This window comes from Manis javanica, chromosome 4 (genome assembly GCF_040802235.1).
Source record: "Manis javanica isolate MJ-LG chromosome 4, MJ_LKY, whole genome shotgun sequence".
NCBI classification, from domain to species: Eukaryota; Metazoa; Chordata; class Mammalia; order Pholidota; family Manidae; genus Manis; species Manis javanica.
The window spans coordinates 33,237,556-33,253,614 of NC_133159.1; the positions used below are offsets into that span (position 1 = coordinate 33,237,556).

General features: G+C 53.0%; 1 protein-coding gene across 1 annotated transcript in view; it reads right to left on the reverse strand.

Moving 5' to 3' along the window:
* Positions 1–1,123: 1,123 nt before the first annotated feature.
* SLC2A1 (solute carrier family 2 member 1) overlaps positions 1,124–16,059 on the reverse strand; it is a 28,026-nt gene continuing 13,090 nt past the window's right edge. The window contains exons 3-10 of the mRNA XM_037002307.2: positions 6,674–6,834; positions 6,289–6,529; positions 5,460–5,622; positions 5,184–5,371; positions 4,822–4,926; positions 4,281–4,382; positions 2,610–2,813; positions 1,124–2,214 (exon numbers count right to left, since the gene is read on the reverse strand). Of these exons, the coding sequence (XP_036858202.1) occupies positions 2,014–2,214; positions 2,610–2,813; positions 4,281–4,382; positions 4,822–4,926; positions 5,184–5,371; positions 5,460–5,622; positions 6,289–6,529; positions 6,674–6,834 (1,365 nt within the window). The 3' untranslated portion in view covers positions 1,124–2,013. The remainder of the gene's footprint in view (positions 2,215–2,609; positions 2,814–4,280; positions 4,383–4,821; positions 4,927–5,183; positions 5,372–5,459; positions 5,623–6,288; positions 6,530–6,673; positions 6,835–16,059) is intronic.

Genomic DNA, 16,059 nt, shown 5'->3' on the forward strand with positions numbered 1-16,059 from the left:
GAGTGCATCCCTGGTAGCCTGGGCCACTCACACAGGGCTTTGCATTGTTCCTCCGCACCGCCCCCGCCCGCGGCTCTTGAGATTACTGCTTTCAAAAGCAGCTTGTTGGGGACACAGACTTCTTTCGTCCCACTTCACCTCTCACCTGGTCCAGCCCTTCAGTTAACCCCCAGGCTCGGGCAAGGCACAACCCTTCTCTGAACCTGACTCATTTGTTAGTTGGGAATTCTCTGTACCTGATAAATACACATAGGCACTTCCATTTACCAAGTACCTGTTTTACCTTCTCAGCCCTTCCTTACAACCCCACTTCATGCCAAGATTTTATAGTTTTGCCTGTGTGCCAGAGGGCTTTGACAGGCAAATTCCCTCCATAGTGTCTCAGCTGAGCCTCCAGGGACAAATATCCCTGGAACTTTAATTCATTCTGAGTGCCCGTTTGCCAAGCCCTATATTTAGTGAAGACCCAGTTGAACCAAAGTGACTTCTGTCCATGAAAGACTAGTGGGAGAAATTAGGAATAAAGGCTGGAAAGATATAGTGCCACAGGAAAGGAACAGATGAAGTGCTTTTGAAATTCAGAGGTGTGTGTGTGGTGGTGGTTGGCGGGTGGTTTGAGTTCAGGCAGGCATATCTGAATGAAACAGATGGGAGAAGGCAGCTTGCCAGCTCTGGGCCCATGCAGTAAACATGGTTCATTTTGCTATGGTGAGGAGTCAAGTACGGGGTAGGGGTTGAGTAGTAAAATTGTTAAAAGCAGGGGTTTTAGCATATTTGCTATGAGTATTCCAAGCACATAACCTCAAGCCTATGAAATGCAGATAACAGTACCTATCTCACATTTACGATATGTACATCAAGGCCTGAGCATCAAGGTTTAGCCCATAGCTATCATTTCTTAAATACCAACTACCATATGTAAAGGAAAATGGAAATGCCAAGATACTTAGATTTTCTATGGATAATAGGATCATACAGATTTTTAAGCAACAAAGGGTCTCAATCAGATGTATCTGGAAAGGGCTGGATCTGGAGTTAAAAAGAAAGCCACTATAGCAGCTGCTTCTCTCCCATTTCCATCAAGACCTCCCTACCCTCAACCCACAAGCACGCCAAAACCGTGTTTCTAAAAACCAGCCATTTATATCTGTTTAGGTAAGTTACAGAGGGAGTAAGGTGGTGTATTTACAAGTTGGTTTGTCCAGATATACTATAACTTAGTGTCTGTATTTACTATTGACAACCAAAAAAATATATATAAATATCTTCTATCTATACACAGCAGGGCAGGAGTGTCCATGTCTTCTTGAGCAGTGAGTTCCTGGCCTCCCATGGCTCTCCTCTCATGGCGATTATCTGGCCCTCAGTGCAGAGGAGACTAGAACCTGGCAGCCCAGTCTGGCCCTTCCCCTCTCCTTCCTGCACTCCAGTGCTCTCAGTCTCAGGCAAGGAAAGATTAATTTGAGTGGTTGGTTGAGTAGGCAGAGATGGGAATGGGCAAATCCTAATGGAGCTTGACCTCCTAGGGTGGGGAGATCCAGGCCCACAGAAGGCAGTGGCCACAGCCACCTTTTGGGGTAGAAGCCTCCTAGTTCATGGTTTGATTAGTGTGTCCATGGTCATAGGTCCAGCCCTATGGATTAGATTGGTGCAGAAGGCAAATGTCTAGGCAGGGCGTGGTCCCCACCCTCAGGCACTGAGCCATTCAGGGTGAGGCTGGGGTGTGGGTGCAGGAGACTCTGGCTGATAAAAAAAATAATAACAAAATCAGTAATAAAAAAATTATAAAATCTGTTGCTTGTCTGAATAGATCTGAGCAACAGTCTTGTTTCTGTTAAAGTCCTAGAGCTGTGAAAGTCCTTAATATTCTTCTGGATGTCACTGTTTGCTGAAGAAAGGAGCCCCAGGCCCGGCTTTGCTGAGATCTGTCAGTTTGGATATTTCATCCAATTGCCGGTGCTTCAAGAGATCTTGGGGCTGCTGGGAGCAGGCCGGGCTGGTGGTGTGGGCACCTCACACTTGGGAATCAGCCCCCAAAGGGTGGAACAGCTCCTCGGGCGTCTTGTCACTTTGGCTGCCACCCCCCTGTCGGAAACCGGAAGCAATTTCATCGAAGGTCCGGCCTTTTGTCTCAGGAACTTTGAAGTAGGTGAAGATGAAGAACAGAACCAGGAGCACAGTGAAGATGATGAAGACATAAGGACCACACAGTTGCTGGAAGATACAGACATACTTGGTTGGAGTTGACCCTGCACCCTGGCTTTAGGACCTTGGCTTGTAGGCCTTTACCTCTGGGACTTTGATCTAAAAAAGGGAACACCCACCCACAACCTGATGTGCTAGATGATTAAATGAGACTCAGCCTGCACCTGGAAAACAACAGGCTCCAGGAAGCAGGTTCCCACCGCAGAGAATAAAGACAATGCAAAGCTAAGGAAAGAACCCTGGCACTGAGGTCAGGGTTCTTAGTTGTGACCTGGGCTTCTGAGCCCCACGTTCCTCCTCAGCATGACTCCAATGAGTACAGCTGGGAGAGCACTTTGCAGAGCACTTCAGGGTCCTGCATGCAGGACAGAAACGGTGAGTGTGCAGACAATGGGGGTTCTCACCTCTACATACTGGAAGCACATGCCCACAATGAAATTCGAGGTCCAGTTGGAGAAGCCAGCAACGGCAATGGCAGCTGGGCGAGGACCCTGGCTGAAGAGTTCTGCTACGATGAACCAGGGAATGGGGCCAGGACCCACTTCAAAGAAGGCCACAAAGCCAAAGATGGCCACGATGCTCAGGTAGGACATCCAGGGCAGCTGCTCCTGTGGAGGACCAGAGAGAAGGGAGGAAAGTTAGGTTGGGCCGTGATCGTACCCCAGAGGGAACAACCTGCAGAGGCAGCCCGGGGAGGGCTAAGAGCTCTGGGCTGGAAGGCAAGGAGGCTGGGGCTGATTTTGGATTTGCCATGTGACTTAGGTACCGTGAGCTGGATCTCAGTTTCCTCATCTGAACAAAACTATCCACATCGTACAGGAGGGTTGTTGTTGTGAGTCTACCCTCTAGGAATGATTATGGGGTGTGCATGAAGGAGGTGCTAAGAAGTCCTTGTGGTCCCCTGGCTCTGGCTGCAGAGCAGTTTGCTTGCAGTAGGAGGATGAAGAACATTCCTGGGGGTGTCAGAAAGTGTCCAGGTGCCCAGCTTACAGCCAGCACAGAGTAGGCCCCAGGCAAGTGGTTCTGTATGTGATCATTCTCAAGGAGGGGAAGCCACAGGAGAAAAGCTACAGGCTTTGGTTCAGCTCCCCAGTGTCACCCATCACCTGCTGTATGCTGAACCTCTGGGCAAGCACCGGACTTTGTAAGCCTTAGTTCATTTGTAAAAAGAGTACACACATGGGTGCTTTCCTTGCCCAGAGGTTGGGCAGATGAAGTGTTCATGCACATGAAGTGCCTGTCACAGGGTAATAATGGAGGTAACAGTCACAGGCTTGGAGCCAGGGGACCTGAGGTCGATTCCTGGCTTCATCCTTTATATGCTTCATTACTACCTCGCTGGGACTAGGTTTCCCTACCTGTGAAAATGGAATACAGTTGACCCTTGAACAGCACAAGGTTTGAACTGTGTGGATCCACTTACACATGGATTTTTTTCAACAAACACGAAAAAATTTTTTGAAGATTTATGACAATTTGAAAAAACATTTTCTTTTCTCTAATTTAACTTTAAGAATAGAATATATAATACATTTAATATACAACATATGTGTTAATGAGCTGTTCATGTTGTTGGTAAGCTTCCTGGTTATTTGTAGTTAGCTTTGGGGGAAGCAAAAATTATACATGGATCGTTGACTACATGGGGGGTTGGCATCTGACGTTGTTCAAGAGTCAACTTATGTACTAATTGAACTAGACCTGCTGGTCGTGAGAACTGAGTGAGATAGGCATGTTTCTATGCCTCTGGTGAGAAGGGTATATATTTCTAGGCCTGTTATGAAGATGAATTGAGGCTACACATGAAGACTGAATGGCTTAGTATGGGGTGAAGCACCTCTTGGGGACCAGGAACAGAGATGCTGTGGCGAGGAAGTGCCAAGCAGAGAGGAGCCGGGTCAGGACAGCATGTGAGTGGGGTGGAATGAGAAGACCTAAGGAGCAGAAGGGCAGCCCTCACCCGGCCTCTGGGTATTGCTGGCCAGGCTGGGGCTGAGACAGGCACTTTGGGATCTGAAGCCCATGGGAGCTTTCCACCCACCCCTGCCACTTCATCACCAGAGCGTGCAACTCACCAGCAGCGCCAGTGCGATGGTCATGAGCACAGCACAGCCTGCCATGCCAGCCAGGCCTATGAGGTGCAGGGTCCGCCGGCCAGCTCGTTCCACCACAAACAGCTGTGGGCAGAGACAGCATCAGTGCCACCCTGCCTTGGTGCCCCTCTGAACTCAAGAGGCTCTGTGCTGGCAAAGCCCCACAGCACTGCAGAGACTGAGGGGAAAATGGGACCACCTCCTCCCTGGGGCTTGGCTTGCAGAGCACAGAGAACCTGAAGGGGAGACAGCTGGCCCTAGAGCCCGACATCAGTACTGGGGTGAGAGCCAGCCCCAGACAGCCAGACAACTGAGCCTCCTGGCTGTGACCTTGGGCAAGCCCCTGTATGTCTCTAAGCATTAGTGTCATCTGCTGTCTGATACGAGCAATGAACTTGACAAGTTTCTGAGGATGAACTGACAGCACTTGTAGAGCACGTGACACATGCCCAGCTGGCAGTCAATGCTGTCATTCAGTTTTGAGCTGGCTGCTGAGCAGCGATGGGCAATGACAAAGACTCACCGACACGACGGTGAAGGCCGTGTTGACAATGCCGGAGCCGATGGTGGCGTACACAGGCTGCTGCACGCCCGCCTTCTCAAAGATGCTTGTGGAGTAATAGAAAACCTACAGGACAGATAAGTCATTGGGGCTGGGCCAGGTGCTGTGGCCCTTCCCCTGCCTCTGTCCTGTGGGGTGCAGGACATGGGGTTAAGTATACAAGGAAGGGGGTGTTGCACAAGCACCCTTCTGGGTCTTGGTTCTAAAGGAAAGTTGCTCGTTTGGCAGGGGCTTGTTTGGTGTTTTAAGCGTGGGATCTGTTCACAGCATGCACTTGACCAGTTTGGCTGGGGCCACAGGAAGCGGGGGCGCGGGGCACTCACAGCATTGATGCCTGACAGCTGCTGGGACAGCTGCAGCACCACGGCGATAAGGATGGGCTGGCGATAGGCAGGTGAGCGGAACAGCTCCAGGATGGTGACCTTCTTTTCCCGCATCATCTGCCGGCTCTCTTCCTTCATCTCCTGCAGGTCGCGGGTCACGTCCGCTGTCCCGCGTAGCTTCTTCAGAACTGGGGGACCAGAGGAAGGTGGAGGTGGCTCAGAGCAGGAAGAAGGCTGGGGCCAGGGGCGGGGAGGAGGGCAGGGCTCTGCCCATACCACTCTTGGCCCGGTTCTCCTCGTTGCGGTTGATGAGCAGGAAGCGGGGGCTCTCAGGGCAGAAGGGCAGCAGAACGCACTGCAGCAGGGCTGGGATGAAGATGATGCTCAGCAGCAGGGGCCACAGCTCCTCGTTGCCCATGATGGAGTCCAGGCCAAACACCTGGGGGAAGCAGGGGTGGGGGAAGCAGCCATGAGTGCCCTTGCACTGGCCCCAACTCACAGCCCCACTCCACTGGGTGGCCCTTGCATGCTTTGTGTCAGCTGCTGCTTTTGAGAAAGCACTCCAGTTCTGGAGGCTCTGCCACTAATGTGAGGCTTAACTTCTCTGGCCTCAGTTTTCTTATTTGGAACATGGGGAAGGCAGGACATACCCCATGGTAGTGGTGGGAGGACAGGTGGCACAACTACACAGGTGTCTGGCACAGAGCATATAGGCTGCTACTCCCGACGATGTTAGGGGTGGGGAAGAGAAAGTCTTCCAGAGACAGGGTAGTGTATATGTAATGCAACAAGGCCCAGGAAAGCCCAGCTTATTGAGAACAGCGGGCTTCCCTGTGGCCGGATCCCCAAGGTGAGAAGAAAACACATGAGGCTGAGCAGACTGGGATGAGAAGGGTCAAGGCACCTGGACTCGCTGTCCCTCCAGGGAGGCCCTGGAAGGACTGGGTGGCGGTGCGCTCTCTGTGCCTAGGGTGTACACAGCAAGGCTATCCTTTGCAGGGCTGTGGAAGGCTGGGGGAGAAGCCTGATCTGGACAGAAACCTGACAGCCCCTGACGGTGCTAGGTGGGGGCAGTGCTGGGCCAGCAGACCGTACCCTGGCTCACCTGGGCGATGAGGATGCCGACGACGATGCCCAGCTGATGCAGCGTACCCAGGGCCCCTCGAAGGGCTGTGGGGGACACTTCCCCGACGTACATGGGCACGAAGCCTGTGGTCAGGCCGCAGTACACACCGATGACGAAGCGGCCTAGGATGAGCATCTCAAAGGATTTGCCCAATTTCGAGAAGCCCATGAGCACAGCAGACACAAAAGCCAGCAGGTTTATCATCAGCATTGAATTTCGCCTGGGGGTGGGGTCACAGGTCAGGTGGGTCCCTGGATCCCCAGGGGCTGGGTCATAGGTAACACCCTGAGCAGGCAGTGAGGTCTCCCCAACCCCCACTCCCATCTGGGACTCCCGAGGCAGGGCCAGGACCTCTTCTGCTCACCGTCCAAAGCGGTTAACAAAAAGCCCCACAGAGAAGGAGCCAATCATTCCCCCCACAGAGAAGATGGCCACGGAAAGGGACCACAGTGTGGTGAGTGTGGAGGGTGAAATGTGCTCCCCGTAGCGGTGGATCCACGTCTGGTTGTAGAACTCCTCAATCACCTGCAGGGAGAGAAGCAGTCTGGTGGGCGAGGCCAGGCCCCTGTTGTTTTTCTCCCTGGCACTCCCCTTGAAGAGGGCCATTTTACCACAGGATACTGGGAGGGCCCAGCCCCAAACTGACTGCCTGTTCTTGAGCTCTGCCCCTCCGCTTTTGCAGGCCTGTTCCCCACTTGAGAAACAAGGGGCTGGGAGATGTTGGATTCCATCTCCCAGAGCACTGTCAGTTCTCACGCTCCCCCAGGCAGGGTTTCCAGTGCTCTGCGGTTTCACGTGTGCAAAAGGATTTGCTGGGGATTATGGCAAATAAACAGTGGTGAAGTTCAGGCATAGAGCAGAGAGGGGTTCAGACAGAAAACACTTCCTCCCCCTTGCCCTCGTTTTCCTCATAGCACCCCTAACAGGTGACCCTGCCACCTGCGCCCTTTCCCCAACCCCCTGCTGGGAAGTACAGCTGGACAGATGGCTTCTGCCTTCCTCTGGAGGCTCTGGGAGGAAGGGGAGGCAGGCTCAACTGACCGTACTCAGCGCCTGGCGCACCAGCCTGCACCAGCGTGACGCTCACGCTGCTCCTTCTGACCCCCAGGCCCAGGTCCTCCCAGTTGGCCTGGGAGTTCCACCTGGGAGGACCCATGGCTTCCTCCCTGATCCCAGGAGCCCAGCTTGGGGGTATAGGGAAAGCTACAGACAAGGAAGCAGTTCCAGGAACTGGAGCCACCTGTCCTAGCACAGGCCTGTCTACTAGCCCTGCCCCCACCGAGGGGCGGGGGCCTGGCTGGATCCCAGGAATGTGGCAGGAGGCAGCACCGGTTCTGCCCGACAACATTCACTGTATTGTCAGGCAACACACACACACACACCCAGTGCCATGGGACTGCCAGATCCACCCTGCCACATGCATAGCTGGGCAAAGACCCAACATACCCAGAAACAGCTTCCTGTGTACATACACCATCACACACAGACTCATGCTCACGTAATCTGAATATTCCTGGCTTTGGCCAGTTAAAACCTGCACGCCCCTCCTCCCACACCACCTGAAGCTCAAGCTCAACTCCATACAAACCCAGCCCTTTCTGGCATCCCTCCCCACATGCCTCTGCAAGTTCATGGGCATATAACAATATGCAGTCTCTTATATAACCTCCATTGTCACTGCTCTTAGCCCTCCTTAACCACCCTGACCCCAAGCCCAGGGGTCCAGCACAAGAGAAAGCTGTGAGCAGCCACAACTGCCAAAGGGGGAGCCAAGGACCCACTGAGGTCCCAGGAATGCCCACTGAGTATGCTGGGAATGGCCCCACAGTTGCAGTGGGTTCTTGGCCTCTACCCGTCTTTTTGCTGCCCTGCTGCCACGATCTGCCCCAGGTCTGGACACACCTGACAGAGGCTGGGCTCCAGGGAGTTAGGATAGGATAGGGAGTGGGGATGGGAGGGGTGGGAGGCAGCCCTAATGACCTATATGTCTGTCACAAGGAAGCCAGACTGTGCAGGGCTTAGGAACTTGGACACAACCAGTTCTATCATCTACCTCATGTGGGACTAAGGGCAAATTATTTCATCTCATATGGCAACATTAGCACTATCTACTTCATGGTGCTACAGGGAATTAATGAAACATACTTACAGTGCCTACACAGTGCCTGGCACCATCACCGAGCCAAGGGTTCCCCCTGCCACGTTCTGGTACTGACCCAAGGACAGTGAAATCCACCCAGAGTCTAAATAAGCCTGTATATCATATTCGAAACCAGACTCCTGCCAGGTTCCAGTTTGACTTCCGCACCTACCACTGTCTCCACATTTTTCCTATGCATCATTCCCCCACCCTCCATGGTTACTCCACCTGGGGGGCTCACCCTGCCTTACCACGCTGAAACCTTTTGAGATCCAGCTCAAAGGGTCTCAGGAGTCTGTCTTCCCTGAGGGCAGGGACCCGAGTGGATTCACACCAGGGCCTGTCTCAGGGCTGGTGCCAGGGACACCTGGTGAGTGAATGCAGGAGTTAGTGAAGAAAGGGCGTTAGGCTCCCCTCTTGGAAACCCCTGCTTCTGCCGAGGCAGAAAGAAGATTTCAACAAAACAAAACAGAGTGCTAGTGTTCAAGGGACAAAATCAACTCCAGAGGAGGACTGGTTGGGAAGAGTAGTGCTCCATTTTATCAGGTTCTGCAGAGAACAAGCTGTCCTGGATAAGAGAACTTTCCAGATAAATGAGGCTCACCCCTCTGAGGGCCCAAACTTTCCTGACCTGTCATTTGGGTAGAAATCTTTCTACCTGTCACTCATACTTTGCTGCCTTAGCAACCAGACCTATAAACAGGGCTCCGGGGCACTGATGTCCTTGGAGTTTTTTACAGGGGCCAGGAGAGGCGTTTGCCTAGATGGCTTTGGATTTTTTTATTCTGTACTTCACAGGGTCTTCCCTGCCCCTACTGTGGTTCAGGTGCTCTCATACATCTCTCCACCTACCATTTTTTTGCCAAGAAGTCAGCTACTGGAATTGCTTGCAAAGAAGTAAGTGCTGACTAAGGGCTTACTACCTAAATGAGCTTAAAGGCTGTGGGCTGTTTTTGTTTTGGCAGTTCAGGTCTTTAACCCTCCCTCGGGGCTGGCTGGAGATGCCCGTTTGGTCTCTCTCCTGCTTGGGGCATGCTTTGTCCGGGGTTGCTCCTCCATGGCTCATGAGATCCTCTGCAATCTGGGGTAAAAAAAGGGTGACTGGCCTGCCCCTTCACCTTTGCCCTGGGCTCATCCTCTCTACCTCCCAGCAGTACTTCCTGGCCAAGCTGAGGCTGTGCAGTAGGCGCCTGTCTCTCAATGGGTGCCTGAGATTTCCGGGAAGAAGCTACACCTGGTTTTCCCTTCCTGCTGCTGGTGTGTTGGCTGTGTCCTCTCTGAGCTGGGGGTCCATACCCTGTGTGGGGCTCAAAGCTAATCCTTGGCCCAGGAAAGGTAAGGGGTCCCTGGAGAATTAGAAGGCACTCCTCCCACCCATACACATAACACGTGGAGAAGTTCTGGAGTCACCTCTTCCGCCCTCAGCATCCACTGCTAGCCAAGGCTGGGTGCCCCTAAGGGAAGAAGGGCCTACTTACTACTCCCTTAACAGGATCCCACAGCCTGGGTTTCCACAAAGTTACTGGCAGCCTCATCAGTGGCAGCTCATATTTGAGGCAATGCCTCATCTGAACACTCCCACCCCACTTGTACACTCATAAGCCTGGGAGATACCTTGATCCTGCCACTGTCCTACATCCAATCAATCACCAGGTCCTGTGAATGCTACCTTCTAATCTGTCCTACTTACTACCCTGTAGCCCTGCCCTAGCTCCCAACCCTTTCCATCCACTGAAGCCAGATTCTGCTTCCCACAATTAATTGCTCCCCAACATGGCAGTAAGAACTCTGCACCAGGCTCAGCCATCTGACTGTGTCCCTGCTTTCTTCCCAGCCCATTCCTAGCCTCTCCACCCTGCTGAGGGCCTCTGTGAGTACATGCATGCTGGGGAGAAAGGGAGGGTCCTGGTCAGTCTGAGGGGTGAATGTCATGGTATCACTGAGGGCTATGAGAGAATACTGTCCAATCACCTCTCCCTGAACCTGGAGGGTACCCACTTAGAGCACTGCAGGGGCCAGTGTGGAGAAGCAGGTCAGCTCTGGGCAGCTGGGAGTCGCTTGGACTGGACAGTTTCCAGTAAAGAGCTATTCTCACCCCAGCAGTTCTGGGGTGGAGGGAAGCTCACGTCACATCTGACTCCTTGGGAACCCCCTCTGCCCTCCCTGCCCAGGCAATTGTGAGTGAAGGACCACACGTCTGCCTGTCTACAGAGGAAGTTCTGACTTCCTCTGTGTCTAGGCAGTGTCTAGTGAGGGCCTGTCCACTGCCTGGCATAGGAATTAGGAATAAGCCATTGCTCAAGTCACTGCTGTTCCCTCAAGGAGAGAAGCCACCACCTTCAGAGGAACATTAGGGATGGGGTTTTCCATTTTTAAATTGCCAGAAGACAAAGCATCACCCTAAGGAATTTATAGTGTAAGAAAACCTGAAGGAACTTGGGGCTACCTTGGGGAGTAATGCTGTATCTTCAGACTCTGCCTGAAAGCTCCAGGTAGAGGGACCCAGCAAGTCTGCAGAGCCCCAGAGCATAGACTTCGGTTCAAGGGAAAGAAAAGCCTCCTAGGCTTCACAGGATGAGATTTCCCACCTTACAGATAGTGAGTTCCCTGTCAGCAGGGAGCATACAAGTCAAAGTTTAAAGCAGGGATTTTAAGCATTTAATATAAAAGGTGAGAGTAAATATTAGGGTCTGCTGACTACATATACTTATTTTTTTTCATTTCCCCAACCCTTCAAAAATATAAACACTATTCTTAGGTCATGGGCCATATGAAGAAAGGCTGCTAGCTGGATATGGCAATCCCGCCAACCCTTCATTTAGGATGCTAGACTACTGCCAAGAGAAGGGATGTATGTTTTGGAACCTCTGGCTGGTCTTACCATCCTTCCCTGTGGATATTCCTACTGTAACCCAGAAGGCCTGGGTCTTCTAGATCATCCATGAGGGAGTCAGACTTCCCTCTCAACTGTCTCTTCTCTCTCCTAGATGTTACTGGGAGGATGAAGGGGTTCACCACATCACAAAACAGCCACCAAGCTTTGAGCTCCAGTTAGGAGGAAAAGGCCAGCTTGTCCAGTTCAATCCCTCAGCCTAGCCTTGACCACTATTTCCTGTTCCCTGCCGTCTCCCCAACACTGGGGCTGTTGGGGGTGGGAGTGGGGCAGTGCATGTCAGCTCGCCCCTCCCACATCCAGCCCAGAGCTTATGTCTCCATAGCAACTCTCAGCCCCAAGATCAGCTGGGAGTTCAGAACAGCTGCCACAGGTAGGGCTGGACAGACAGCCCCGCCCGTTGGGTGGCCCTGGGTGTGGGGAAAGGGCCCAGGCAGCCAGATGCAGCTAGAAGCTGGGCCACAACCCCACAGCAGAGGATCAGACCACCCAGGCTGCTTTTCCAGCCTCCTCACTGGTCCCTATCCTCCAGGGTCTCCCCTGCAGAAACAGGGGTCTTTATCTCCCGTCGGCAGCCCCTGTTCACAGCCTCTCTTGGATCCCCACTACCGCAGGTTGAAGCGTCCCCTCCCCCCCACACAGTGACTCCCCTGTACTGCCTGGCACCCCACACCTGACTTCGCTTTTGCTGCAAGCTTGGCCTTCTCCTGGAGAGCTGGTACCCTTTCAGAGAATGCGCAGGCTCCCTCGGGAAGGCCTTCCTGATCCCAGCCCTCTTCCCTACTGCAGTGTCAGATGGCGCTCTGGACCTCCAGAGGATACCTGGCTGTTTTCAGAGACATTTCTGGGTGTTACACGGTGGGATGCTACTGGCATCTAGCAAGTAGAGGCTAGACGTGCTGTTAAACATCCTAGAAAGCGAGGGACAGCCCTCACGCCACCAAACTGGCTCAGAATGTCAACAGTGGAGAGAAACCCTGCTCTATGGGCCAGGCACCTTCCCCTTCCCCTTCCCCCTTCTGCGCTCCCACTGGCCTGTCAACGGTTTCTGTCACTGCCCCAGACAGCTAACTACAAGGCACTATGCGCTCCCTCTGGACCAAATTTCAACATGGGGGCAGTCCGACTCATCTGGGTTCCAGCACAGGGCTGGGGGTGGAAAGAGTGGTCACTAACTGACAAACAAGGCATAAATCTGAGGGACTTGAGACACTGTAGCTGTGACAGGGTATAATGGTGTAAGAGGTTGTGCAATTGACTGTGAGAAACTGCTGAGATGTCTGTACATGACTGACCTTGACTTGGCTTGTGAGTCACAGCAGGGGGACCAACTGTGTAACAGCTGTAGTGTGTGAAAGGGTGTTTGGCCACTCATCTGACTGTAAAGTAACTACCATCCTTTCTACAGTGGTCAAGAGTGCAGACAAGCCAGACTCCCTGGATTCAAATCCCACTGTTGCCACTTACTAGCTCTGTGTCTTTGGTTTCATCCCTTGACATCTCTGTGTCCCAGCTTCTTATAAAACAGGGATTCGAGTGCCTACCTAGTGTTTTCTAAAGCACTAAGAATAATGCCTGGCACATGGTGAGCTGTAAGGTGGGAGGGTTTGTATTCGTGGAGATGGCTGAAGGGGAGAAGGGTCGCAGACCTCTTTGTACATAGCAGAGGTAAGGATAGGCTGTCTGGAGCCCAGCTTGGCCCCAGAGAGCACTGGGCAGTGGAATGTACCCCCAGTATTTCCACTCTCCAAGCTGGGTCATCTTGGGCAGACTGTACCCCCTATCCAGACCAGGTTCCTCCTTTGTCAAATAAGGACTGCTGAGCCAACAGGCAGTCAGGCCCCTTCTAGCCCAAGCTCTCTGGTTTCTGAGGATGCCTGACACTGTCCCTTGGCCAGGAACGCATGGTTGCTAAATAGCGTTTAGTCATCCTGTTGGCAGCTCAGTCACACGGGCAGGGGGGAGGCAGTTCTCTCCACCCAGCATGGTGGTCAGGATGTCCTCATTCATTTATTCTCTTTCTCTGCGGCTGGGCCCTCCTCTGCCCACCCCGCCTCCCCACCATAGGGACGTCACAGGGATGTAGTCACCACTCACACCTGGAGCAGCCTGCAGTCAGACTCCAGCTCAGCCTTTCACTTTCCAGGTGCCGCACCTAGCCTGGGTTTCCTCCTTTATAAGAAGGAAAGATAAACTCGGCCCCACCCACCTTGTGGGGTGCTGTGAAGAGATAATTCACTATAGAGGTGCTCTGTAAACAGTTAAGATAATGTAATGATTGATTAACCACTTCCAGGAGGAAGCCCTCTGGGGCCTGTTCTATGGCAGAGATTAAGCTTCTGGTAGTTGATGTCCTGTTGGCACTCTCACCAGTTGAGGGGCAAAGTCCTCTGGCGGGCAGGCTAACCTCACCAGCCCAGCTCGGTTCCCCAAGAAAAGTCCTTCTAAATAGACAAGGGCGGTCAGTGTGTTCCAAATCCCACATCACAGAACACTTCATGCCACCGCATCTCTGCACAAGCTGTCCCCCCATTGCTTGTGGGACCCACCCCTCCTTCCCCGGGAGCCGACACCTCCCTCAAGGTCCAGCACCGCTGCCAACTCCTTTGTGAAGCCCTTCCTGTCTCTCCCGTCACTGCACCCCAGCATTACTGCCTTCCTCTTGGCTCCCATAGCCCCTAAAAGCCCTCCATTAATTATAACCGAGCTTTTCCCAAGGGGTCTTCCCCAGCCCCTGCAGGTGGCTGAGTAGTTGGAGGGCAGGGAGGAAGCCCAGCTCAGACCTTATGTTAAGCAGCTCTCTGCGCATCAGGATGTGCCTGTGTTCACGGCTCTGTCTCCCCACACTCTGGGACAGTACCAGGCACAGTCCTTGGAGTGCTGGCAGAGCCAAATCACTGTGCCACCTCTGGTGCCTCAGGGCAGGGCAGCCAGCTCTGGGCCACACTTCCTCTCCTTCTCTCGTGTCGTCCTAGCACCGCTTCACATTAGCTTTATCACTTCTAGTTGCTCCTGTTTGGAAAAACTACAGCCAAGCTTATGAAAAGTGTTTGTAAAGCACAAGGGTAAACAGACGGCATGCCTGAGTGCATGCCCAGGAAGCACTGCTCAGTTTCAGTGTGCATGCTATCAGTTCTGGCCACTTAGGTCTCTTGCTTCCATCTTCAGAGGCTGAGTTCTGAAGTGACCTTTGGACAGGTACCCACAAACGCTCCTATAAATGTCATTTACAAACTCAATTGGAACTTCTGTGCTGCCCACCAGGCCTCTAGAAATCCCAGTCAGCTGCCCCCGCATCCACCATCCTCAGCAGTCCTCACCTTTCACCTATTTGATTAGGTGGGAGGTCCCAAGAACTGGAGAAACCACCCGGGTTCGTCCACATCTGCAACCTCAGGAGAGTCCAGTCCCTCCCAGCCCAACCACCCCTTTGCCTCTGCTGCACTACCCCTGCCTCCTGGAAGACCTCTCCCCACCCCTCCCCTCACTGTCACCCTTTCCTCCTCTGCTGATTCCTTACAACAGGTTTAAAAATGAAGTCTTCATATTTAAAAAAAACCAAAAGCCTACCTAGATGACCCCTCCAGCTGCCACCCTCCTTTCACCCTTTTCCACCAAGTCTCTGCTCTTCCTATCTCCCCTCTCTCTTCAACCAGCTGCAGGGTGGCTCCCTGGCAGGGCACCATCCAGCCTGCCTCTGCCAACACAGGGTCACCATCATTGGGTCACTTCTGCATTTGGCAGTACAGGCCAATTTGTCCAGGTCGGCCTCTGGGGGCCCTGACTGCACTCCTTCGCTGTCCAGCTGCCCACGATTCACCAAGTGCCTCTCTGTGGGCAGGCCCCAGTCTAGGCACTAAGGACAAGACAGCGAACACCCCTGCCCCCAGGCATTCTAGTTCCCTATTTTGTGAGTTCCCATCTCCTGGCTTTGAGATGCTCTTCTCCAACCTAGATCCTCTTCTAGCAAAGGTGATATGCTCTGGGGCTTGACCCGTATTTCTCTTTTCATTCCACACGCAGTCTGGACATCATCCTCTCCTGTTTGGATAGCCGTGACCAACTGTCCACTTTTCTCCAGCTGACTACGGACTCAAGAAAGATCTCCATGGCCAAGTGCTTCTTGCATGTCTCTGGCTGTGTTGTACCAAACCTCAATTCCTAATCACCTCCTCCCATCCCTGCTCCTCCTTCAGACCCCACATCACCCAGGCCGGAAGCCTAGAAGCCATGTCATGCCTTGCTCTCCTGTTCTTGTGCTGATGACCAAATCCTGCCCCTTCTGTGTTTGTTTATCTGCCCCTATTGCACTGGCAGCTTTCAGTCTAGTTTCCCTGTCTCTAGTCTTACATTCTCAGAGCCATCCCACTGCACTAGATGCCTGGACCATTTCCCTAAAATGCAAATCAGATCCTATCTGTCCTCTTCAATGGGCCCCCGTTGTCCTCATTCTGAAGTCCACATTCCACAGCTCAGCGTCGGGGCCTACATGCTCGTTCTGACTGTGCCATGCCAGCGAAACCCACCCACAAGGCCCTTCAGGGTCAGGCTCTGGGCTTACCTTGCGGGCCTCCCCAGGCTACTCTCTCCTCCGCTGTGACACACCAGACTTTCTCACCTCTGAGCATTTTATTCTCACCTTTGTAGGCCTCTACTCACCCCAACCCTGTTATGTTTCTGGAAAACACTTGCTATATCCTGACCTTAGGGTCCTAGT